General features: G+C 56.3%; 9 protein-coding genes across 9 annotated transcripts; 3 read left to right on the forward strand and 6 right to left on the reverse strand.

The window, feature by feature from the left end:
• The first annotated feature begins 665 nt into the window (after positions 1-665).
• B0T15DRAFT_526689 (uncharacterized protein) lies at positions 666-2,370 on the forward strand. The gene is made up of 2 exons (XM_062868918.1): positions 666-1,236; positions 1,399-2,370. The coding sequence occupies exons 1-2, from the start codon at positions 926-928 to the stop codon at positions 2,132-2,134; spliced, it is 1,047 nt and encodes a 348-aa protein (XP_062725031.1). The 5' UTR covers positions 666-925; the 3' UTR covers positions 2,135-2,370.
• Positions 2,371-3,424, reverse strand: B0T15DRAFT_526692 (ribonuclease-III-like-domain-containing protein). The gene is made up of 3 exons (XM_062868919.1): positions 2,943-3,424; positions 2,613-2,839; positions 2,371-2,528 (listed from the first exon to the last, which is right to left on the reverse strand). Exons 1-3 carry the CDS (start codon positions 3,370-3,372, stop codon positions 2,385-2,387), a joined length of 801 nt encoding a protein of 266 aa, XP_062725032.1. The 5' UTR covers positions 3,373-3,424; the 3' UTR covers positions 2,371-2,384.
• Positions 3,425-3,654: 230 nt separating this feature from the next.
• Positions 3,655-5,604, forward strand: B0T15DRAFT_135667 (histone acetylation protein-domain-containing protein). The gene is made up of 2 exons (XM_062861803.1): positions 3,655-5,432; positions 5,538-5,604. The coding sequence occupies exon 1, from the start codon at positions 3,723-3,725 to the stop codon at positions 5,388-5,390; it is 1,668 nt and encodes a 555-aa protein (XP_062725033.1). The 5' UTR covers positions 3,655-3,722; the 3' UTR covers positions 5,391-5,432; positions 5,538-5,604.
• A 561-nt stretch (positions 5,605-6,165) lies between these two features.
• Positions 6,166-7,823, reverse strand: B0T15DRAFT_483668 (uncharacterized protein; the record flags this gene model as incomplete). The annotated part of the gene is made up of 2 exons (XM_062866177.1): positions 6,166-7,538; positions 7,679-7,823. 2 exons carry the CDS (start codon positions 7,821-7,823, stop codon positions 6,166-6,168), a joined length of 1,518 nt encoding a protein of 505 aa, XP_062725034.1.
• A 1,031-nt stretch (positions 7,824-8,854) lies between these two features.
• B0T15DRAFT_573274 (RmlC-like cupin domain-containing protein) lies at positions 8,855-11,403 on the forward strand. Its single transcript, XM_062870922.1, has 5 exons — positions 8,855-9,427; positions 9,495-9,993; positions 10,078-10,127; positions 10,182-10,687; positions 10,826-11,403. Exons 1-5 carry the CDS (start codon positions 9,351-9,353, stop codon positions 11,188-11,190), a joined length of 1,497 nt encoding a protein of 498 aa, XP_062725035.1. The 5' UTR covers positions 8,855-9,350; the 3' UTR covers positions 11,191-11,403.
• Positions 11,404-11,662: 259 nt separating this feature from the next.
• On the reverse strand, positions 11,663-12,926 carry B0T15DRAFT_391441 (uncharacterized protein; the record flags this gene model as incomplete). The annotated part of the gene is made up of 3 exons (XM_062864589.1): positions 11,663-12,069; positions 12,101-12,455; positions 12,549-12,926. The coding sequence occupies 3 exons, from the start codon at positions 12,924-12,926 to the stop codon at positions 11,663-11,665; spliced, it is 1,140 nt and encodes a 379-aa protein (XP_062725036.1).
• A 191-nt stretch (positions 12,927-13,117) lies between these two features.
• B0T15DRAFT_430722 (uncharacterized protein) lies at positions 13,118-15,008 on the reverse strand. Its single transcript, XM_062865720.1, has 4 exons — positions 14,483-15,008; positions 14,219-14,422; positions 13,952-14,153; positions 13,118-13,808 (listed from the first exon to the last, which is right to left on the reverse strand). The coding sequence occupies exons 1-4, from the start codon at positions 14,587-14,589 to the stop codon at positions 13,488-13,490; spliced, it is 834 nt and encodes a 277-aa protein (XP_062725037.1). The 5' UTR covers positions 14,590-15,008; the 3' UTR covers positions 13,118-13,487.
• Positions 15,009-15,184: 176 nt separating this feature from the next.
• B0T15DRAFT_412354 (amino acid permease-domain-containing protein) lies at positions 15,185-17,443 on the reverse strand. Its single transcript, XM_062865404.1, has 4 exons — positions 16,825-17,443; positions 15,950-16,725; positions 15,470-15,867; positions 15,185-15,390 (listed from the first exon to the last, which is right to left on the reverse strand). The coding sequence occupies exons 1-4, from the start codon at positions 17,201-17,203 to the stop codon at positions 15,219-15,221; spliced, it is 1,725 nt and encodes a 574-aa protein (XP_062725038.1). The 5' UTR covers positions 17,204-17,443; the 3' UTR covers positions 15,185-15,218.
• A 292-nt stretch (positions 17,444-17,735) lies between these two features.
• On the reverse strand, positions 17,736-19,896 carry B0T15DRAFT_135694 (uncharacterized protein). Its single transcript, XM_062861804.1, has 3 exons — positions 18,761-19,896; positions 18,318-18,644; positions 17,736-18,251 (listed from the first exon to the last, which is right to left on the reverse strand). The coding sequence occupies exons 1-3, from the start codon at positions 19,659-19,661 to the stop codon at positions 17,809-17,811; spliced, it is 1,671 nt and encodes a 556-aa protein (XP_062725039.1). The 5' UTR covers positions 19,662-19,896; the 3' UTR covers positions 17,736-17,808.
• Between the last annotated feature and the right edge of the window lie 840 nt (positions 19,897-20,736).

Genomic DNA, 20,736 nt, shown 5'->3' on the forward strand with positions numbered 1-20,736 from the left:
TGGCGGATCTATCCGGTTTCATCGGTTTGACTGACTGACTGACTGGGCCTTTCCTAGATTGCTCAAGTAACTGCCAAGCCGTGTGATGGCATGAGAATGAAGGTGAGCCGGAGGTCATGACGTCGTATTATTGGATTTCCCATGTCCGTTGCGCGTGGTTCTTGTAAGGCAGGGTAGAGATGCCAAATGAATACGGGAAAGAAAAATTGGCTTGGTCGTCCAACATCGGCCAATGGTTGCTGAACCACTTTGGCCGGGGACTCCATTGACCGTCCACAAGGCGAGATTGGGAGCCTCCAGGAACCGCGAGGTTATTGGACGAAAAGGTGCATAATTCGCCCAGGACCTTTTGGATCCGGAAGTTGGACAAGCTCACGCGATCCTCGATCTTCGGCCTGCTATCTTTTATTGGTGTATCACAATTCGAGTCAAATTCGCGGGCGGATTAAGCTTCTTTTTTTTTGGGAGCCTGACGTCACTCTCGCGCCAGTCGGCTGTTCAGGCTGACTGTCAATCGCACTGGAGCGGGCCGAACGTCTTTTCAAGGGCGTGCGTGGGTGAGCAGGCGGTTGCACGCGCTATTGACCCCACATCCACTTCGGTTGGTAGGCTGCCCCACCTCACGAGGGTCCCGAGATTTCGGTCTACTTGAGAGTCCCCCGACATTTTTGACCCACGATGTCCGCCGTTCTCTCTCAATTCACGGCCGGAAGGCCCCACCCCCGGCTCCGGAAGGGGAATCGTGTAGCTACCTCTTAGTCGAGTATAAATCCAGACCACTTCACGAGTACCGCCAGCGTTTTCCTTTTGATGACAACGACTACCCGGAACAAGTCGAGCATCTTTGGATCCTCCCGCCCGTGGATTGGGTCTCTAAGACTGAACTTTCGTCCAAATTGCAAACGAACGGCGGGAAGCAAGCGCCATGGCCGCGGATCACCAGTTTAAGACAACAGCGTCACAGTTCGCCCACTTCTGCCTGGATCCCGACGTTGCCGAGCCCGGCCCCAATGATACGCCCGCTCTCAAGATTGCCGGTGTCGGTGTTCCCCCGACTCCGTTCGGCCCATCCGTGACAGTGACTGAGCTTCCATCACCGCCAGCCTCACCATCCCCGACCCAAACCGCGGTCATGATTGAGACAGCTCTCGAAGAACCCGCATCCCCCACGCGGGCAGCGCCGGGCACATTCCCGTACTTCCCTCTCCTTCCGGCGGAGCTGCGTCTCAAGATATGGTAAGCACGCTGTCTTCTCTCTTCTCTTCAATCAAGTCATGGGAGGAGATCGGACCCGCTTCCAAGCGTCCGGGCCTTGCATGCCGGGAAACCCCCCCATTCATGGCATGTGATCAGCAAAGGGACTGACCGGGGGTTGGGTGTGGGTTGTTTTGGAAAAAGGCACATGTCGTTTCTGCCACGCACGGTCGAGCTCCACACCCGGCGGGCCCACTACGCCGACGACGAGAACCTGCGCCTGCGCAGCGCGACGCCGAAATGGCAGAGCCTGTCCAAGAACCCGGCGGCGCTGTCCGTCAACGCCGAGGCGCGCGCCGCCGCGCTCGAGCACTACACGGTCGCGCTGCCGCTGTTCGCGCCGCCGTCCAAGGCCCAGAACGAGCGCCCGGGGGACCTGCTGCAGATCAGCGACCGCGTGCTGTACCTCAACCTCGAGCAGGACACGGTCGTGCTGCTGGGCGACCTGCACTACACGCGCCTGACCCGCCTGTTGGACTGGTTCCGCAAGATGGACAACAAGCCGACGCGGGGACAGCAGCGCCGCCGGGATGCGGACGACGCTACTACCAGTCCCAGTACCAGGGGCAAAGGGCTGCGGAGGTTGGCGATGAGCGTGGCGCTGTGGGCGCACGAGGTCGGCGCCGCCACGCTCAAGGCCTTCGCGCGCACCGTGTTCGCCGACATCGAGGAGTTTGTCCTGTTCATGTACTCCGAGCGGCTGCCCCCGCCCACCTGGGGCGGCGGGCTTTGCTTGTTGGAGGAGGCCGCCGCCGATGCCGACTATTACCGGCGCTTCCTCATCGGCAGGGGCAGGCAGTTTCGCGTCGGGAATGACTGGATGGTCGTCGGACAACGGCCGATGAAGGTGGCGGATATCTGCTTCGAAGAAGGCTGGTGATCGGTCTTTTGTTCCTTTTCGACGTTGTTTTTGTCAGGGTTCGTTTTTTTTCGTTACCGGCGTGGGTTCCTGCCGGGTTAGCCATATCCATGGGAATAGGTATATACGTCTTCGATAGTTGTGACGTCTTCGGCAGGGTGCTGGGAAGTTGGGTAGTGGTTCAGATACCCGACCATCAGGGCCAGCCTCTCTATTGGCGCTTTTTATGGTACAGCATTTATACACGTCTATCATTACACCGTGGCCGTGCTCATGCCCCGAGCCTTCTGAGGATCTTGTCCCGAAACACCTGCTGTGCGACTTCGGCCCCGTGCTGTAGAGAGATAGCTCCAATGATAGCGAAAAGTGAAGTATTAAGGACGACAGTCAGACCGGAGGATTCGAGGTTTTCGGGCTAACACGCAGAAAGGGTCATGTCAGAAATTCGGACGATGTCTTGGGCAATGTGTGCCAGGTTTCATGTGGTGGCAGAACATACCATCCTCGGCTTCCACCTGATGACCTCGAGCAGGCCGACATCCATGGCAAGCCTTCTCAGATTTTCCTTGGAAGCGATATGCTGGGGTTGCCTTATGTTGAGCTTGTCGATATTCGCGAGCGCGTGGTGCCGGAACGGCTCGCGGCCAAACTCGTCCGGAAATTCTCGAGACGATGCTGGGGTGACCATGATGTGCCGCGTGGTTTCGAGAGCGACGATGAGCCGCCCTGTCCAGCCCCGGTTAGCCACTCTATTACGCAAACGCTCGTTCGGGCGCGCGGTGCGAGGAAACTCGGCCGGCTTCGCAATATGCCCAAATTGGAAACGCACCGAAGTAGGCCAGTCTCGTGTTAAAGCCTCTCCGCCCCTGGTCGAAACTTTTGTGTGTAATGGCAAGCCACTTGATCTCGTCGGGCAGCATCCTATCCCCCTTGGGGCCCAGGAGCCGGTTGTACATGGCATCGAGCTTCGCCGGATCTTGGTTGTTTTGCCAGATCGTCCGACTGGGATCCTTGACGATGTTGATGGAAAAGCCGGGGCCCTTCATGCGCTCCGGAGTGTAGGACCATCGTGGCCGTGGTTGTTGTTCTTGTTGCTGGGTTGTCGCTTCAACTGCATCTGTTCGGCGCGCCGCCGAGGTCGACAGTTGGCGCACGGAGGTTTGCCCGAGGCGCTGGGCGGTTGACGGTGCCGAGCCGCTACATATTCTTAGTGCGGTGCACGTCGACGACAGTACTGAGCGAGAGGTGTTGAGTGCCATTGGGTCGAGGCTTCTGAGTGACTGTAGTCGAGTGTTGTCAACTTAGATCCGCAGCTCGAGAGGTCGATTGGGATTCGGGGTATTTTTTCTGCGGCCGGCGGTGCCAGCTGACAGGATCCACCTGTCTTGCCGGCCGAAAACACGGTTGTGTAAGTTACAATCAGGAACCGTATCGTACGCATTTCAAGACGAGCGGTACGATACTTTCAACCTAGCAGCGTAACTTACACAGCAGCGCGACACCGGTTTCTGTGCCATGCCCGCTCAATTCCACGGCTTGCAATCGCCTTGCCCAATCCGCGGCGCGCTTCTATGCCACGCATCCACCACGCTTGCGCCGACTCGTCGCGATGTCATCATCCGCACCGGCAGCCACCAAATGCAATGCCGTAGCCACTAGCTCCGGTTCAGGCAGCTCACTCCGCGACAGGCTCGCCGCCGTCCTCCCGCAGGGCCACAGGTTCGGCATCCACCACGTCTCTACGCCGCCGACGCGGACCGACCCTCTCTGCCCGGCCCCACCGGGTCATCGCCCAGACAAGACTTACAGGGAAGCCCATTTTCTCGCCGTCTCGATCCAGCCGCAGCAGGACAATGCCGCACCGCCGCTGAAGCGAACCTCACCGGGCGCAGACCAGTGCAAGCGAGTCGACACGGCGAAGCAGAAGCAGACATTGGTCTTTGCCGTCGAGGTCTTCATATTCACCACCGCGTACCAGACGACCCTGTTTGTATCGAAGGCCGATTCGACCGGCTACCTCCACCTGCTCAATCTCCCGAAAGACTCGCCGTCTCCCATCCGCCAGGTCTGCGCCACATTCCTTGCGTACCTCCTCGACCACCGCCGGCGCAAACACGTCCAATCCGTCGTTAACCTGTTTGCTCGCGCGCAAACACAATACCTCTTCCCGGGAAGCGTCCGCAACTCTGGGAAACATGTCCTCGACGACTGGGGGCTCGTCAGGTGGTGGTGCAAGGTGCTGAACCCGTTGATAGAGGGGTTGAGCAACCAGTCATGGGGGAAGACCAAGGGTTACCTCCTCGTGCCGGGGCTGGAGATGTCGGAAATGAGGGCCTTCATCCCACGTACACCAGCGAGCGCGCAGAAATGGGAGATCGGCCATGCCCTAGAACGCATTTCTCACTACGCTCGCGATCTCGACCGCGTCCCGCCGCGATGCCTGATCCCCGGTTACCCCGATGACCCCAAGTCGCGGTTCCGTGACGAGCTCGACGAGGAGGTCTCCAAGCAGAAACAGGGCATTGCGGCGTGGAAGAGCGTAAAGTCATTGGACCAGTTCTGGGAGATGATGTCTTTTCGTCAAGAGTGCTCTAGTGGGCGTCTGACCGGCTTCATATGGCTGGTGTTTGACCCTCCGGAATCCGACGGGTCTCTCTCGGATTCTACGCCTCCAACAGCCGCCGCTACAGCAGCCCAGCCTCCGTCCACGGTTACCAAGAAGAAAAAGAAGAAGAAATTGTCGGGCCGGATTGTTCCCCGCATACCAAAGATCAAGAAGCATGCCCGCAATCACCACATGGATCGTCGCCCGGTCACGACTGCCTACTATTACTGGCCACTCGAGGGCCGGGGGGATAAACTCGTGTGGAAGGCTGAGTACAAGCGCATCGTGGAGTTACTGCTCCACCTGGACTTCTCGACCCTCGACAAGGCTGTGGGGAGCTCCCAGCGGTGGCTCGCTGAGGTTGGCATAGGCGGCGGGGCGGATAGTGGCATTGTTGTCGGCAATGCAGTCGTCCCTGACTCGCTGAGTGCTGACGGAGGTGTTTCTAGCGCAGTCAGCGGGAAGGTGACGAACCTGACCAGCCTCGTCAGGAGGAAAGACGCCTCCCAAACGACAGGAGTCGATCCAAGTCAGAGCGTCGACTCGGCATCAAAATCGTCGGAAGCGTCCACAGGCGAGCCATCAGCAACGAAGCAGATCAACGTTCTTGGCGCCAACCTCGTTCGGAAAAAGAAAAGGAACGCCGAGGATGCTGATCTTGAAAGTAGTTGACATTGCGGGCCGCAAGGAGACACTCAGGGGATGTCCAGCCTAGTATGCCCCCCTCAAGTATGAGTTATGATCTGTGATACGCCGTCTGGCAGAGGTTTTGCGGTCGTACGCTGAGCGCTTCAAGAGCGTATGGCTGAGGTGCCCTAGCATGAGCCTGGATTATTGGCCCGGCCCATTGCACTTCGCATTACAGGAGACACTACCGGCACGAGATTTCGGTTTTGAGCACGGTGTTTTCGGTAGTCTCCACGGAGCATAGGGCTAAAAGTACTATTCAGAAGTTTGTATAGGCGCAGGTCACATAATGAACCCTTGAGAGCGTCATGAATTTATTCAATATACGTACCAATGCCACTGCCAGTCGGTCTTACTGTATGCGGCTCCTAAATTTCTTATTTTACCTCTCCTGTTTCTATGATTATCTTTCTCTCCTTCTTCTTAGCTTTACTGTTTTGTCTCTCCTATTCTTCTATTCTTCTCGTCTTGTGCCTTCTTGTCTTCTCCTCTTTTCATTGCTTTCCTTCCCGCTTCCCCTTTCTCTCTTCTTTAACTCGATGTTATTTAACTACTTGACTTCTGAATACTGTAATGTGATGTATGCAACAATGCGACCTGCACGAACAAAATATGGTAAACACTTTTGGCCCTATTCTCCGTACACGCATATCCCACGCGAATGGGTTTTAGTGACAAGAACAGGCTGGCGCCATAGAGTATGAGAAGATCAAGATAGGTACCCTTTTTCCGCAACGCAGATTTCAGCGTGGCAGACTGATTAGACCCGCCGCCTCTTTGCAGCCGGAGCGCCATCCATATCCTGTGTTCTCTGCGAAGTCTTGTTGTTCCGCAACTCGTCCAACTCCCGGCTGATCCACGACTGCGCCTCCCGCATGAGCTGTTTCTCGCCTCTCCTTACCCAAACCGCCATCGTTTGACGCCCCGCCACTCCCGCGGCGTTTATGATCTGCTCGTCTTCCTCCATGGACGTGGGGTATTGGCGCTCGCGGGCGCCCAGGGCGGCCAGGGCGGTCTGCAGATACAGTTCCTTGCGCGCGTCCCTGTCCGACAGGGCCCGGACGGCGAGCTCGGCGTTGCTGTCGACCTTCTTGATTGCTTTGAGGAACGTCTTGAACTGCTCGCCGAGCTCGTCTGGCAGCCCGCTGAAGACGGCGTCGCTGTGCAGCTGCCCGGCCGAGTCTGGGTCCTCGCCGGAGCGTTCCAGCACAAAGCCCTCTTCAAATTCCTCATCGGCCTGCGCGAGCTGCGTCACCTTCTCCCAGTCCGCAGGGCTCATCGTGCTCCCGCCGCGCTCTTTCAGCTCGCCCTCGACCAGCTGCCACGGCAGCTCGACCACATCGTAGCGGCTGTGCTTCGGCGTCACGTAGCCATATCGACGGAGCAGCTCGCCGTTGGGGAGCGGGCCGTAATAATTCAATACCTCCTCGCCGGCCCTGATTTTCCGCAACGCCGTTGCCGTCAGTGCGTCTTCCGCATGGTTGATGTGGGCGTTGAATTCGGCGTCGGCGTTGAGGAGGTCGGCCATGGGAACCATCCCCAGCATCGTCTTCCCCTCCCTGTCTTCCACCCACTCGTCGGCGTCCTCGTCCCCTTCTGCCTCCTTCTCGTCGTCGTCGTCCTTCTCGAGGTCGAAGGCGTATGCCATGATGGTGCTACCGAAACGGTGTGCGAGTTCCAGAAGCTGGGCGTCGTCGAGCCGCTGGCTGCCAAGTGCGAAAAAGACATCTTCATGGGCGCGGATGACGGGCAGGATTTTGGTCTGGATCATCCGGTCTGCCTCGGCCTTGCCGATCTTGCCGACAAGAGCACTGGCTTGCAGCTCGCAGAGCTCCACGGGTGACCAGAACATGGGCGTGTCGAAGCTTGAAGGCAATATGTCCAGGTACGGCTTCCAGCGGGAAGCGCCACCCTGGAGGTGCTCGTAGATCATGATCAGAATCAACAGAGTCCAGGAGTCTTGCTGCGACGATGAGGATCCGTCGTCCCCTTCATCCTCGGAGTCGCCGTCTCCGTTCTCCAGATCGAAGACAGCGGGAATCCTGTCTTTGAGCGTCGAGGTTGCTGCGCAGATGATTGCGCCGCGGGGGATCGTGAAGAGGACTGTACCGGGCTCAATGTCTGCTTTGGCAACTGGATTGGTTTGTTAGCGGAGGTCTATGTCTACTAGAGAATGGAGGACAGACAGAGGGGGAAAAAGGAGAAGGTACGAGCCACGAAGCACCAGAAAGAGAAGAGGAAGAAAAGATAAAGAAACAAAAGAGATCACTTACTGATTCCTCGGCCTCGGCCTTGGTGTCTCAAGTCCTCAATGGCAATATCATTGTGAAAAGTTGCTCCCGGTAGAGCCTGGAACCAATCCGAAAAGCCGCGAGTGGCTTGGGCAAACCCAGCACTAGATCCTTCGTCGCCGGCCATATATACCTCCATTTCAAAGGTTACCTGATTCTCTCATGCTTCTATGCCCGGGGCACTCCTTTTCCAATGCGCGATCAAAGCAAGCTCTGTTCATTCAACACACAAATTCGACCAGTGGATGTCTGTGTGGAAATGTGGGGTACGGGCTCAGTGCAGAATCTAAGTGGCTTTTGAAGAAGTTAACGTTAGACTGTTGCCACCCCGGGGGTGCAGAAATACAAATTTCCAACGTTGTCGACTCCAGTCCTTAGGCTTTTGCCGCGCCCTGGTGCGCAGTCACGGTTCACTTACTCAATTTCTTCTCGAGGAAACTGAAACTCAAGATGGGGAAGTGAATGATTGCACAATTTACATTATCAGCGCACATCGACAGTTTCTTCAGAAGTTCAGGCAACCACAGACTTAGGCACCAAATTTCAGAGGAGAGGAGTTACCTACCTACCTACCTAGGTATTCGCAACCTGCCTTAGTGATTTCTGTAAGGGCCTCCTGAATGCTGTACTAAAAGCTCCTATCCAATCATTCTCTCTGCGAAGGCAGGAACACGAACATTTAATTATGACTACAGCACCATCCCTACTACCGGTACTCAACACCATTGTTCTCGTCGCGCCTTTTCTCCGAATGATGGGATATCTTAACACTACAAGCCGAAAAAGAGCCATAGCCCAAGTGAATCATTCTATACCTATTAAGAGTAGCGGAAATAGAGGAGTAGTAGTAGTAAAGAAGAGGAAGAGAAAGGAGTAAGAGAAGATAGAACTAAAAGAAGTAGATAGAGAAGATTAAGGCAGAAAAGGCATCAAGAGGGACTCAGGGAGGATAAAGTAAAGGAGAACTTAGACGAAGAAACGGGATAAGAGCAGACCATAAATCCGGCTGATACTGAAATTTTTAAGGATGGTTTGGCATACGGCATTTTTTGGCCCGAGCCCCCGGGAGCTTAATCAGCATTCTCGGGAATCACGGTAATCGCCAATGTTGCTGTCTTGAGATGCTCGATGCTCGGCGTTGGAACTTGGAAGCCGCCAGTTGCTGACACAGACTCACAGCTCGGTCACCTCGGTGTCCGGATTTACTTCGGCGTGCAGCAACACAAGGAAGCTTGGAAGAGTTCTGTGCTACTCTGTATGTACAAGTTACAACAGACTTGAATAGAGCGAGGCTCGCATTAAACCGATCGGCAGCATCAACGTTCTTGGGATCAGCAGCCGATGGCCTTAGTCATAACTCTCAAGCCCCAATGCACACGCAGCCTCAGGTTTCACTGCGGAGTCACACAACTTACAAGTGACAAACAGAGTGTTCTATTGCCCTCGGAGAACGACCGGAAAAGCAGGTTCACAATGAAAACCCGGCAATGCCGATATCAACGATGGCGGGTGGCAGAGGGGACGTCACTTGGGCGCTGGGCAAAAGGTGGTATAAGAATGACGTCCTCCATCTCGCATCTCAGGATCATACCACATAGCCCCTAGATCATCAAAATACGTCTCATTCATTGGAAGATAAACCACAGCTAGCATCATGCATCAGCGACAGAGCCTCATACTTGCCCTGCTCCTCGCCGTCGGGCGGTCGATAAATGCATTGCCTGCGCCCCAGTGAGCAGTCTCACCGTTTTACAATCAAGTTATGGACCAGACAAGATAGCTAACCCTGAGATGGCAGGATTGGAAACTACGGCGAGAACACGGGCGCAGTGGGCGGCGTTAGCCCTCCCATACCCACGGCAACGGCGCCCTCGGGCTCGCTCCGGGGCGACTCGAGCCTCCTGGGAGGCAACGCGCCGCTGCCCGACCCGGACACGTCCGACTCGGCCGTCGTGCCGGACCCGCAACTTGTCAACGGGCAGGAAGCTGACGCCAAGCTCGGCCTCTATCTCGACTTCGACAGCGCCGACCCTCCGCAGCCCATCCGCGGCACCGAAGGCGCGACGGACCCGGGCCCGCGCACGTTCGAGTATGAGAAGCTCAACCCCGACCTGTTCGCGCCGCCGGGGACGGACCAGGGCGACATGCCCAACCTGATGTGGCCGATGGGGATGTCGGCCAATCGCTACGGCAGCGGCAAGAACAGCGGCTGGGCGAGACAGCAGAACACCGACGTCCTGCCCGCGGCCAAGAAAATGGCGGGCGTCGATATGCGGCTGGCCCCAAACGCTTACCGGGTAATGCGTCTTGCCTTTATTATTACTAGTGATCGACATATCGCAGATGCGTGTGATAGATCTACTTAGCTAACACCAGATCAGGAGCTGCACTGGCACACGGCAAATGAATGGGCGCTTGTGCTCAAGGGATGGTATGTCCTTTCTGCTTCCTCCTCGCACCCTACCTATGGCTCACAGCATCCCAGCACCCGCGTAGCCGCCGTCGACGACGAGGGCAGATCGTTTGTGGACGATGTCTGCGCTGGAGACACGTGGTTCTTCCCCGCCGGCGTGCCGCATTCCATCCAGGCCTTCGACGAGGGCTGCGAGTTCCTGCTCGTGTTCGACCAGGGCGACTTCACCGAGGACGGGACCTTCCTCGTGACCGAACTGTTTCTCCGAAACCCCATCGAGGTCCTCAGCAAGGATCTGCAGGCACCTGTCGAGGCCTTTGACAACCTCCCGCCCGATCAGCTCTACATCTTCAACGGCACCCCCGCGCCGCTGAACATCTCGGAGCAGAATGTCACTGGGCCGGCCGGCACCATCAGCGGGAACGGCTCTTACACCTACCACTGGAGCCAGCAGGAGCCGTACACCGTGCCGGGCGGGTCCGTCAAGATCCTGGACCCCCTGACCTTCCCGATCGCCAGCATGTTCTCGACTGCCCTGGTCGTTGTCCAGCCCGGAGCCCTGCGAGAGATCCACTGGCGTAAGTTATCCACTTTTTCTTTTTCTCTTTTTTCTTCCAGCTTTTCTCAGAGAATAGCAACTACTAGTGCTAGTACTAGTAGCGCAAAAAGAAAACAAAACAGACTAACTCGGGGTTTACCCACTCCTCCCACCCCAGACACCACCTCGGACGAGTGGAACTTCTTCCTGCAGGGCGCGGGCCGCATCACCGTGTACGCGGCCCCGACGTCGTCGCGCACGTACGACTTCACGGCGGGAGGCGTCGGCTACGTCCCGCAGGGCTGCGGCCACTACATCGAGAACGTGGGCACCGAGGACCTGATCTTCCTCGAGGTCTTGCAGGCGCCCAAGTTCACCGACATCAGCGTCAGCCAGTGGCTCGGCCTGACGCCCAAGCAGGTCGTCAAGGACCACCTGGCCCTTCCCGATGCCGTCATCGACCGGCTGCCCAAGGTGAAGCCTATTATTGTGCCGGGAAACAGGAACCTGACGGCGCTGGCTGGGAACGGCACGGCTTATTGAGGTAACATAGGTAGGTACTAAGTCAGCGGGAGTGCGGTGCGCGGCATGTGCGCCCCTTGGGACTTGGTGAGACCATTTCCGAGGATAGTAATGTCGGTCCTTGTAATTCGGATGAGTACAGTCAAGGTTTAGGTGTGATAGCAGCTTAGTCGAGGAGCTAGCAGCAATAGGGGTAAAACAACACAGCCGTTCATTTAACACACATTATCTACCGAATTTCTTCCTATCATCCCCCGAGATGCATGTGCTGACTCGACTCCTCTCTCACTGAGTGACTGACGCCTTACTCTTATCCCTCGAAAGGCTAGTACATTTGTCATTCTGGGTAGACTAAACCGTCCTCCTCTGCAACATGCTCTTTGAGTTGGTAAAAATACATGACAGCCTTTTCAACACTCCTAAAAATAAATCACCATGAATTTCCCATTCCTTCTTCGGAACTAAGCAGTTGCCGCCTTGGCCTGAGCCAGATTCAGCACCAGTCAACTGGGGATTCACCGAATCCACCAGCCGGAACGCCTTGGTCCATGGTATTCACCGCCATCGTGAGGATGGCGTGCATGTCCGCCAGGGAAGGGGATTTCCCAGTGTCCACTCTCTGCCGAATCAACGCTTGCATCTCTCTGACTTCCTCGACTTTCTGCTTCTCAGCCTCGGTTGCCGGTCGCAGCGATCGAACAAGGAAAGGATCATCCATACCCAAATCGGCGTCCATGGCGTGCCACGGAGAACCAGGCGGCGGGTCGAGTAGGAGTCCGATACGGAATTTTTCATACGGCTCCTTGAGTGTGGATTCATATTGTGGGCCAAATAGTAGCCGCATGTTCTCCGGAGTGTCTTGACCGGTGATGATTAGGCGGTGGAGAGGCAGGCTAGAGACTCTGTGTCAGCTATTTGCCATGTTTGCAACATGAGTCTGAGTCTCTGGGAGGGGGCGGGCCGGGGGGGGGGGGGGGGGGGGGGGGCTCTGAGGCGCACGCTATTAGGCTACGGTTTGGGTGCCACTCAAGGCGAAGTGAGCTCATCAAAGCCCATGCCTCCGGGTCAAAAGGCGCCATCGTGTTGTAGTAGGTATCGGCATCAAGGGTGCTACCAGGTGCGAGGCAGGCGTGCTCATGGTGTTCCAAGTGCTTCTCCTGACACTCTCTCGAGTGATAAAAGGCCGTGCCGCACCGCCCACACGGCTGGAGCGGCTGGAAGAAGCACTCGCGGCTCAAACCGCAGCCATGGCACTTTGTCACGTCCCCCGGACGAACTGTATTTGGCTCGATGTCCCCAATATGCATATTTGCATACAACGCGGTAAAATACTCGGCTCGGGCCGTCTCCAAGATGTCGCGCTCTTCAGCGGTGCAGACGCCCACGTTGCAAAGCTCGGGCCTCACGCCCAGACTTCTGAGGGCGTCCTCGATCGCCTGCGCCATGTTGGGACCCAGGGTAGACCAGGTCCAAGGTGCGAAGGCTGGAATGCCTTCCGTGGGCTCGAGGAAGGCATCCAGAAGGTGGGGGATGGTGGCCTCGGCTATCTCGCGAGTCGTTGGCAATGAAATGATCTGACCCGATCCGGCCCGAAGGAGATAATTACGGATATGTGGGTTGACGGCCAGAACAATGTCGGCGGACGGAGGGATGTCGAGATGGCAGACGCCAAAAACCCAGTGATTGGGCACAGAGTCGTCGGTGGGTGCCTTCTCCGGCCTCGGGAGGATGTTGAACAAGTGAACCTTTACATCCATGACTGCCTCGGACGGTTTCACAGGAAGTCGCTGCAGACTTGGGGGAAGTGGTGATGCTGAGGGGAAAGGTGAAGAAGAGACTGAGAGCTAAGATTGGAAGTGTTTGAGTTTGTGGGTTGGTTGATGGATGTGAGAGTGAAGTTCGAACCCCGCCAGAGCGCCTCTGATGATGATGCCTTCCATTAAGAAGCCTATGGTCTGCCGTACCTTCCTTCAGAATCCCCTACCCAACAGTGCAAACACTGCATGGCAGACAACCCGCTTGAATGGTTGCGATCCCACAAAGCGAGATTCCCCTTTATTCTTGCCAAATTCTCAGGTCCTTCTTTCCCCTATCAAACTCGCTCCATCTATCAGGTAAGAGACCTTCACTATACATAATGTTGAAGGATCGTCGAAAGATCGGGACCAACAGTGTGAACTTAACCAATAATACCTTATCAAACAATGAAAAGCGGACGGAAGGTCTCTCGAAGGGTAGTCGATGTTAAGGTGGCATAACAGCGATTCATTATCATATCCCGTGACCTGTCTCCTTCTTCTAACACAATAATTACCCACCTAGTCATAGAACACCAGCGTCCTCACTTCAATACTCTCCCTGGGCTCCTTGTCCTCCTCGGCGGGATCCACGAACGACGAATGCGGGATCCGTCGGGCCACGTCGGCTTCCGAGTCGTAGCACTTGATGAGCGTCACCTCGTCGGGCCGCTGCGCATACTTGAAGAACCAGCGGTGGGCTGGGTTGGGCTTGACTGCGAAGGTCTCGCCCTCGCGGTCCGGGTAGATCAGCGCGGCGCCCACGAGATCCGACTCCGCCACGGAGCGGGCATCAGCCACGCCCAGCGGATCCTTGAGGATCGTCTTGATGGGGCGCCAGACCTGCGGTGCACAAATTGTGGTTTTACTGTCAGCTTGTGTTTCAAGTTCAGGCAGAATTTTGACATGGGTATAGTATAGTATGGCTACTAGAAAAAAGAAAGAAAAAGAAGAAAAAAAAAAAGAAAAGGAGAAAAAAGACTGACATTGATGATCTGGAAGCGCTTCTGCAGCAGCTCTTCGGCTTCCTCGGGGAGGTGGTAGCGCACCCGGTTCACAGACGCTCGGTAGGACTGGTCGATGTGGACCATCTGCACAGGGCCGCGGAAGGTGGCGCCGGATTGTTCCCCGGGCCTCTTACCCTGGCGGACGGTGTGGTCAAAGATGAAGACGCGCGTAGCCCCCGTTCTTTTTTGCAAGATGTTTAGCATTAGGTACTTACCTATTGTGGGTGAAGGAGCAGTAGTACTTACACGTCCTTCAGCAGTTGCTCAACCTCGGGATAGTACACCCGCTTCGTCAGGTCGTCGTCGTGGAACTCCTTCACGCTGCTCTCATGCCTGACGACCTGGAAGCCCTGGACATCCAAAGTGTACTTGTCTTCCTGCCCGCTAATGTCGGTGACATCCACATCCACACTAACGGACGGTCGTGGCGTCTGCTGCTCTAGAGGCTTGCTGGGGGATCATCATTAGTCTGGTCGTCCATTTAGGGAGTTTGATGTACGTCAGCCATACTTGACGTAGTAAGGGGCGGGCGGACTGCCGTCTTCGGCTTCCTTGTAGTAGTTCAAGACTGTGTGCACATGGTGCTGGCTAGAGGGGGCGACGGCGGCAGCAGCCATGATCGAGTAAGGGTACGACGGGGAATGCAGCTAAGGTACCAAGTATTTATGCGCAGTTTGGAGATACCACTAGTAGATATTTCCTAGTAGACGTTTCAGTTCGAGGACCCAGGTTAAGACCCCGGAGCAGCAGGCGCCCTTTTATGATCCGACACTTCCTCCTCCATTAATTACCAAGCAACGGCTACCGTTTGCTTGGGGTAGCGGAACGGTTGTGGTCGCACCTATGCAACCAAGCCATCACGCCATCGGTGATGCCAGATCCCCCGCCCAATCGTGGACCGGATACAATGCATTGCTTAGCAATATGCCTCCGAAACGGCGTATCTCGTTCACCAGAACCGAAGATCAGCAAACAATTGATTAGAAATGTGCCCGCACTGTGGAAATGTCCGTAGCATTGTCAGGCCATTTCCAACAGTTGCACGCCCGTCGGATAATGACCGCGCGCAAGGGTGCGATCCGCCAATGCCTTCTCAATCGTGCTCTCGGGTTTCTATACAGCGAAAATACGTATTAGGTCAGCTGCAACATCGGCTTCAACTTGATCATCCCATGAGAGGTAAGGGGGTTCTATCACACACAGTTAAGTCATGTTTACTAGTACTTGCTGTTGCACCACGATCTGTTCAGACCGCCCTTCGGATAGGCCCATCTACGACAGTATCTTTGGGAACGTGAACTAGTCTAGTAATGGCCGTCCCGTCCGGGAGAACGCCAACCTCTTCCTCCAACGAGTATCCTCGTAGCCAAGGCAGTAAGACTGACAGCACCGCCCAGTACAGTACCCCAGATGCGAGCCTGCCGAAAGGGATTCATTGTGTCAGAAGAGCAGTTTACACGAAAACAGTAAGTACTAATAGAAAGAGTATGAACTTACACCAAGATGCCCACCAGCGCGTAACTCACCCTCGACAAGTGGGCTTTCCAATCCTCGCCCTGGCGGGGCACGAAAGGGGCGCAGAGCAGGGCGCAGGACAGCAAGGCCATGCCCCCCACGGCCGGCAGCCAGGCTCGGTACGGGCGCTCCAGGTACGGGCGTCGCCAGCGCAGCCAGATCAGGCCGGCGGACAGGGCCAGCGAGAAGAACTGGCCGGGGTAGCCCTCGACTTCCAAGATGAACGAGTAGATGTTCTTGTACGGGACACAGATCACGAGGACGGACGGGATATAATGCAGCACCAGGCCACCAAGGGGGGTGCCAAAGGGCTGGGAGGAGGAGAGAGCATCTCCAAAGGGGAGGAGGCCTTGACGTGCGATCTCCTGATTTAGGCGGGCCTTGGAATACAATTATGTCAGTGACCTGATCCCGCAGGCGCTTGTATTATCGTATGAGTACTTAGGGAGGGATGGAACCTACCAAGGAGAAGGTCACGACCATGACGTTGCCGGCCGCCGAAGTGGCCACGGCCAGGGGAAGCAGCAGCTTGCCCAGGGTCTGCCCAAATACCCTCTCGAAAAACAAGGCGGCGACCAGCTCGCCACCCTCCTTGATGGCGTCGAGCGGCACGACGAGGAAATAGGCCACGTTGATGAGCAGGTAGAGCAGGCACGCGGTGGCGAGGGCGGCCGGGGCCGCGGACCGGAGTGTGCGCACGGGGTCTCGCACCTCGTTCAGGACGTTGTTGACATTGTGGAGCCCCGCGTACGAGTAGAAGACCTTGAACAGCGCGGTGCTGATGACCCCCCAGTTCCAAACCGAGCCCTCCCATATGCCGTCCCATGGTGATGTTGATGCTGATGTTGATGGCATCCTGGGCATGCTTATCATCATCATCTCCCCCTCCTCCGGCTTGTACCGTGCAGTACCATTCCCCAACACGACCACCACCCCCGAGGCGACCGTCATGACCACGATCAGGCCGATCTTAACCCAGCCCAGGATATTCTGCACCGCGATGCCGGTCCGCAGAAAGCAGCCGTGAAGCACGGTGATGCCGGTCATGAGGGCCACGGCCAGGACCCGCACCAGCACCGGATTGTCGGCGGGGGCTGTCCCCAGGGCGAACAGCAGGTACTCGCCGAAGACGATGCAGTTGCTTGCGGTGAAGCCCAGCAGGATGGCGTTGACGGCAACGAGCGTCGATGCGAGGAAGCGCGGCCGGCGGTATGTGAACTCGAGGTAGACCTTCTCCCCTGTTCCTCATCCGCGAACAGTTACAATATCAGCTCTATTTGTTCTAGGATGGAAAAGGAGTGGGAGAAAAAAAAAAGAAGGAAAAGAAAGAGACTGACCGCCCGACCGCGGCAACATGCAGCCATACTCCAACGTCACGGCCAGCCCGGCCCAGCTGATCACCGCCCCGGCAATCCACAGCAGCAGACTCAGGCCGATGCTCCCGACGGAGCGGACGATGGCGCCGGGGGTGGCAAAGATGCCGCTGCCAATGACGCGCGAGATGATCAGGATGTAGGTGCTGCTCCAGCCCAGCGTGCGTGTTGTTGTTGTCTCTGCAGGCAAGAAGGAGACGTCATCATCACCGTCGTTGTCGTCGAGGCGAACACGCGGCCGTGGTTTGAGGATGGAGTTGTAGTCTACCGGTGGTTGCGGTTGTTGCGGAGCCTGCGGGCCGAAGAGGAGCGGCGTCTCGGCATCTGGTCCGACGAAGTCCATGGCTGTGTCGGCTTGAACCGGCGGATGAAATACTCGATGGGAGTGTAGGACGGTGGCTGGCGGGGACGATACTAGACAGTCTAGACTTAGTATTCCATATGCGGAACAGTCAATGCAGTAGTACTAGCCGTAGTCACAACGATCTAAAAGGCAAATGGAGAGTGCCATGTGGAAACATCAAACATCGAACTGCCCTAGATGACCGGAATCGAGATGCAATGGATTTGTCAGGGCGGGCAGAAAGGCCCGAGGGGGGTTGGCCACTCGCGAATGTCGCAGCGTGTGACGTACACCCATATCACGTCGCGTGTATAAGGCGCGAGATGGCGTGCTCTCGACCGTGACACCAACCCCCAATAACTGAATCGCATCGAGAGGGCATATCTTATCACTTAATTCGTACCACATTCCCGATCCGAGAAGATACAACAACCTGGAACCGCTTACTCTGACAGCCTAGACATAAGTCCGAATTGATAAAAGACCAGTGGGAGCCCGATTAGGTGTTGCAACCGGAGCCTCAGCAGTATTAGTAGCAGCCTTATATTTTCACCACAAATGGCGCAGCGTAAAGCGCAGCGTTCAAGTTCTTTGCCATTTGTCTGTCATACCCGTCTTCGTTGGCGTCTCGTCCTGCTTGTTGCAGTATTCCCACTACTACTATCCATATCGAACGCGTCAAGCGTCTTGTCGCCCTCGTCGTCGTCGTCGTCGTCGTCATCGGAAGCATTCTCGCTTCTTTCTTCCCCAGCGCTTTCAGCATTTGTGCTGTATTCCTCGCTTTCATCCGCACTCCCCGTCCAGCCTGTCCTCGTCACGCCACGCCGCTCACTTACTCTAGTACTACTAGTAGTAGGAGTAGTAGTGCCTCTCCCATTTGAAATATTCGCATCCGACTCGTCCTCCTCGCTCTCCGAGGCCGAGGTCTGCTCCATCTCGGACGTCTCGTCCTGGTACCCGCTCTCCGAGTCCTCGCCGACCATGGCCAGCTCCTCCGCCAGGGAGAGCCGGCGTTTGAGGATCGGTCTTGGGCTTCCTGTGCGGGAATCTGCGCTCAGTTAGTTTTTATTTTAATCTCTAAAGGGTGACAAGGTAAACGTGTTCCAGTTCTTACCCTCTGGCCTGATTCCAGGGATGGTATTTCGGCGTCCTAGTGGCCGCCGCTGCGGATCGCCGTCTCGAGCCATGCCGGTGGGCCTTGGTGTGGGCGGGGATAATGTGTCGTCAAAGGTGACAGAAGGTTGCCGTTGGAGACTCTTTTGGACGGCGCTGTAACCGTTGGCTGTCGGTGGTCGAGATGTCCTCTGCAGGGACGGGCCCGGGGCTGGTAGTAGCGAGTCCCTATCCTGCTGTAGTCCGAGCTCCCGCCGCTGTAGCTCAAGGGCCTTGAGCAGCAGGCGGTTGTAGCCTGAATAGAAGTTCTTCTGGAGGGCGTCAAAATCTGTAGATGATTAGTGCTTACTATACTATTATACTATAAATATACTACTGGAGGCAAAGCCGCTATGTATAGACGTATATATGGACAAGAGTTAGTATAAGTAAGGTAGTACTCACTGCCTCCGTGTAGCTGGTTGACCTCCTTGACCACCTTCAACTGCGACTCGGCAAACTCGAGGCTCTCAATGGCCACCTGGATGGCTGCTTGCACGCGCATCTCGGCATGCAGGGCCTGCACCAGCTGCGTCTCGGGCTTGCCCTGGACATCGGCTTCCTTCATCTGCGGCTGGCGGGCCGGGTCACCACTGGCATCTGGCTGTGAAGGCGGAGGAGACCTCTGGCTCTCGGCATGCGAGGTAGCTGGCCGTGTCGGTGGCCTCAGCACGGACGGGGCGATGGCTGGCCGGTTGTTGGGCCACCCCAGAGGCCGTATTAAGCGCTCCTCTACTGCGGTGGCTGGCCGTGGTGGTTCTGGACCTGGTGGTGGCGGTTTGCGTTTTGCGTTGCTGGGCACTATCCGTTCCGGTGAGTTTGTCGATGGCGGTCCTGAAAGCCCTGGTGTCGGCGGCGGGGGTTTCCAGTCAAAAGAGGTCAAGGTGCTCTGAAGAGAGGCCAGAAGATGGCCGAGTGTTGGACATAGGACCTCGCCCAGCCTATCCTGGGATATCTCCTGCGGGAACAGCTCCTGGAGCATGCCAAGGGCGAGGCTGAGGCTCGAGCTCATGGTGAGCACGGCGCCGATGAGAAGCTCCTTATGGGCATCTTGGAGCGGGCGGGGCAGGGAGTTCAGCCGCTCGACGTTCAGGACGGGGTTGTTGGTGAAGTGGTCGCGGCGCGCCACGGATCGCAGCAGCCACGAGCCGAGGTCCGGCAGCATATCCATGTTTTTGGGCTGGAGGTAGTTGTTCCGGTGCAGCTGGGGGGGTTTAAGCAGAGAAGGAACCGGAGCGGGCCGACCACTCGGCTCCCTTCCGATGTACCTGAATCGCGGTGGCGAACTCGACCTGTGCCGCCGCATTGGGACTGGGAAGCCACTGATAGTGAAAGAACCGCGGCCGGGTCTCGGGCTTCCCTCGTCTGAAGTGGCTGGTGGCTGGGATCCTGGAATCCTGGAATCCTGGACTGAAGCTCCGTGCGCGGCCCCCCTTTTTACGGAATACCGTTGTAGAGAGTCGAGACTGAGAGGGGAATAGCGGTGTGCGCCCAATCCGCGGTATCCACCGCCGCCACAGCAGATAATCTCCGACCAGAGGCGCCATCGTGTGAACACGCGCTAACCGAAAATGTTCATAGTCGCACTAGCCACCACAGGGCCCTGAAGCCACAAGCCCGCAATGCCAGGTTGAGGTTGATTTGTGTCGTGGTGTGTTTATGTCTACGTCTGCAGTACGGATAACCACGATGACAAAAGACGGGATGAGAGATGGTTGATTTGCTCCAAAGGGATAGCCATGAAAAGCAGAAATATCCAACCAATAAACCCCCACTATGGCAGTGGTAGCACCAAATAGAAATTGGCAACAGGCGCTGTATGTTTTCAGAAGTTCAACTTCGCACCTGTATGCAACACGTACAGAACTACACTTATGATCACAGAACGTGGACCACTTGAAATACAGGGATCCCCTATTGACTGGCCAGATGCGACATGAGAGGTGAGACGCAAGGAGCGGAGAGCATGTCGCAGTAACAGATACTTGCATTGTCCTACTTAGGTGGACACAGTCTCATTGCACTTATACACACACATGTACCCAGTTGGGTAAACAGGAACTCTAAACCGTTGAAGGAAATCCAGTTCCTGGCCTGGAAGATAACTGCCATTTCAAACCTCGTATATGTACCTAGAAAGTTACGTACCACTGCTCCCTCATCCAAAATTCAACCCCACAACCATTTCAACCCGGCAGCTCATGCTTCAACCTCAAACCCAGCGACGTCCCGATCTCCACCGGCGACGAAGGCCGCGGCACCTCAGAAAAGTACGCCTGTTTTTGATACCCGTAATATGACTCCTGAGAGGCATGAACGGAGGGGACAAAAGCCGGTGGCCGCTCCTCTCCCATCACGTCGTCCTCCTCATCCCCCTTTAC

Source organism: Chaetomium strumarium (genome assembly GCF_033439665.1).
Source record: "Chaetomium strumarium strain CBS 333.67 chromosome Unknown B0T15scaffold_2, whole genome shotgun sequence".
NCBI classification, from domain to species: Eukaryota; Fungi; Ascomycota; class Sordariomycetes; order Sordariales; family Chaetomiaceae; genus Chaetomium; species Chaetomium strumarium.

Bases quoted from the DNA above. Each gene is read 5' to 3' on its own strand.
- B0T15DRAFT_430722 (XM_062865720.1), bottom strand. From the start codon at position 14,589: ATGGCTGCTGCCGCCGTCGCCCCCTCTAGCCAGCACCATGTGCACACA. The intron at 14,423-14,482 runs GTATGGCTGACG...ATGATCCCCCAG, and splicing joins CCCGCCCCTTACTACGTCAA to CAAGCCTCTAGAGCAGCAGA. The intron at 14,154-14,218 runs GTAAGTACTACT...CTTGCAAAAAAG, and splicing joins GAGCAACTGCTGAAGGACGT to AACGGGGGCTACGCGCGTCT.
- B0T15DRAFT_412354 (XM_062865404.1), bottom strand. From the start codon at position 17,203: ATGGACTTCGTCGGACCAGATGCCGAGACGCCGCTCCTCTTCGGCCCG. The intron at 16,726-16,824 runs GTCAGTCTCTTT...GATGAGGAACAG, and splicing joins CATGTTGCCGCGGTCGGGCG to GGGAGAAGGTCTACCTCGAG. The intron at 15,868-15,949 runs GTAGGTTCCATC...TTGTATTCCAAG, and splicing joins TGGTCGTGACCTTCTCCTTG to GCCCGCCTAAATCAGGAGAT.
- B0T15DRAFT_526689 (XM_062868918.1), top strand. From the start codon at position 926: ATGGCCGCGGATCACCAGTTTAAGACAACAGCGTCACAGTTCGCCCAC. The intron at 1,237-1,398 runs GTAAGCACGCTG...TTTTGGAAAAAG, and splicing joins GAGCTGCGTCTCAAGATATG to GCACATGTCGTTTCTGCCAC.
- B0T15DRAFT_526692 (XM_062868919.1), bottom strand. From the start codon at position 3,372: ATGGCACTCAACACCTCTCGCTCAGTACTGTCGTCGACGTGCACCGCA. The intron at 2,840-2,942 runs GTGCGTTTCCAA...GGGGCTGGACAG, and splicing joins CACGAGACTGGCCTACTTCG to GGCGGCTCATCGTCGCTCTC. The intron at 2,529-2,612 runs GTATGTTCTGCC...TCTGCGTGTTAG, and splicing joins TCAGGTGGAAGCCGAGGATG to CCCGAAAACCTCGAATCCTC.
- B0T15DRAFT_135667 (XM_062861803.1), top strand. From the start codon at position 3,723: ATGTCATCATCCGCACCGGCAGCCACCAAATGCAATGCCGTAGCCACT.
- B0T15DRAFT_135694 (XM_062861804.1), bottom strand. From the start codon at position 19,661: ATGCGGCGGCACAGGTCGAGTTCGCCACCGCGATTCAGGTACATCGGA. The intron at 18,645-18,760 runs GTGAGTACTACC...AATCATCTACAG, and splicing joins CAACCAGCTACACGGAGGCA to ATTTTGACGCCCTCCAGAAG. The intron at 18,252-18,317 runs GTAAGAACTGGA...AACTGAGCGCAG, and splicing joins CCCTGGAATCAGGCCAGAGG to ATTCCCGCACAGGAAGCCCA.
- B0T15DRAFT_573274 (XM_062870922.1), top strand. From the start codon at position 9,351: ATGCATCAGCGACAGAGCCTCATACTTGCCCTGCTCCTCGCCGTCGGG. The intron at 9,428-9,494 runs GTGAGCAGTCTC...CTGAGATGGCAG, and splicing joins AATGCATTGCCTGCGCCCCA to GATTGGAAACTACGGCGAGA. The intron at 9,994-10,077 runs GTAATGCGTCTT...ACACCAGATCAG, and splicing joins TGGCCCCAAACGCTTACCGG to GAGCTGCACTGGCACACGGC.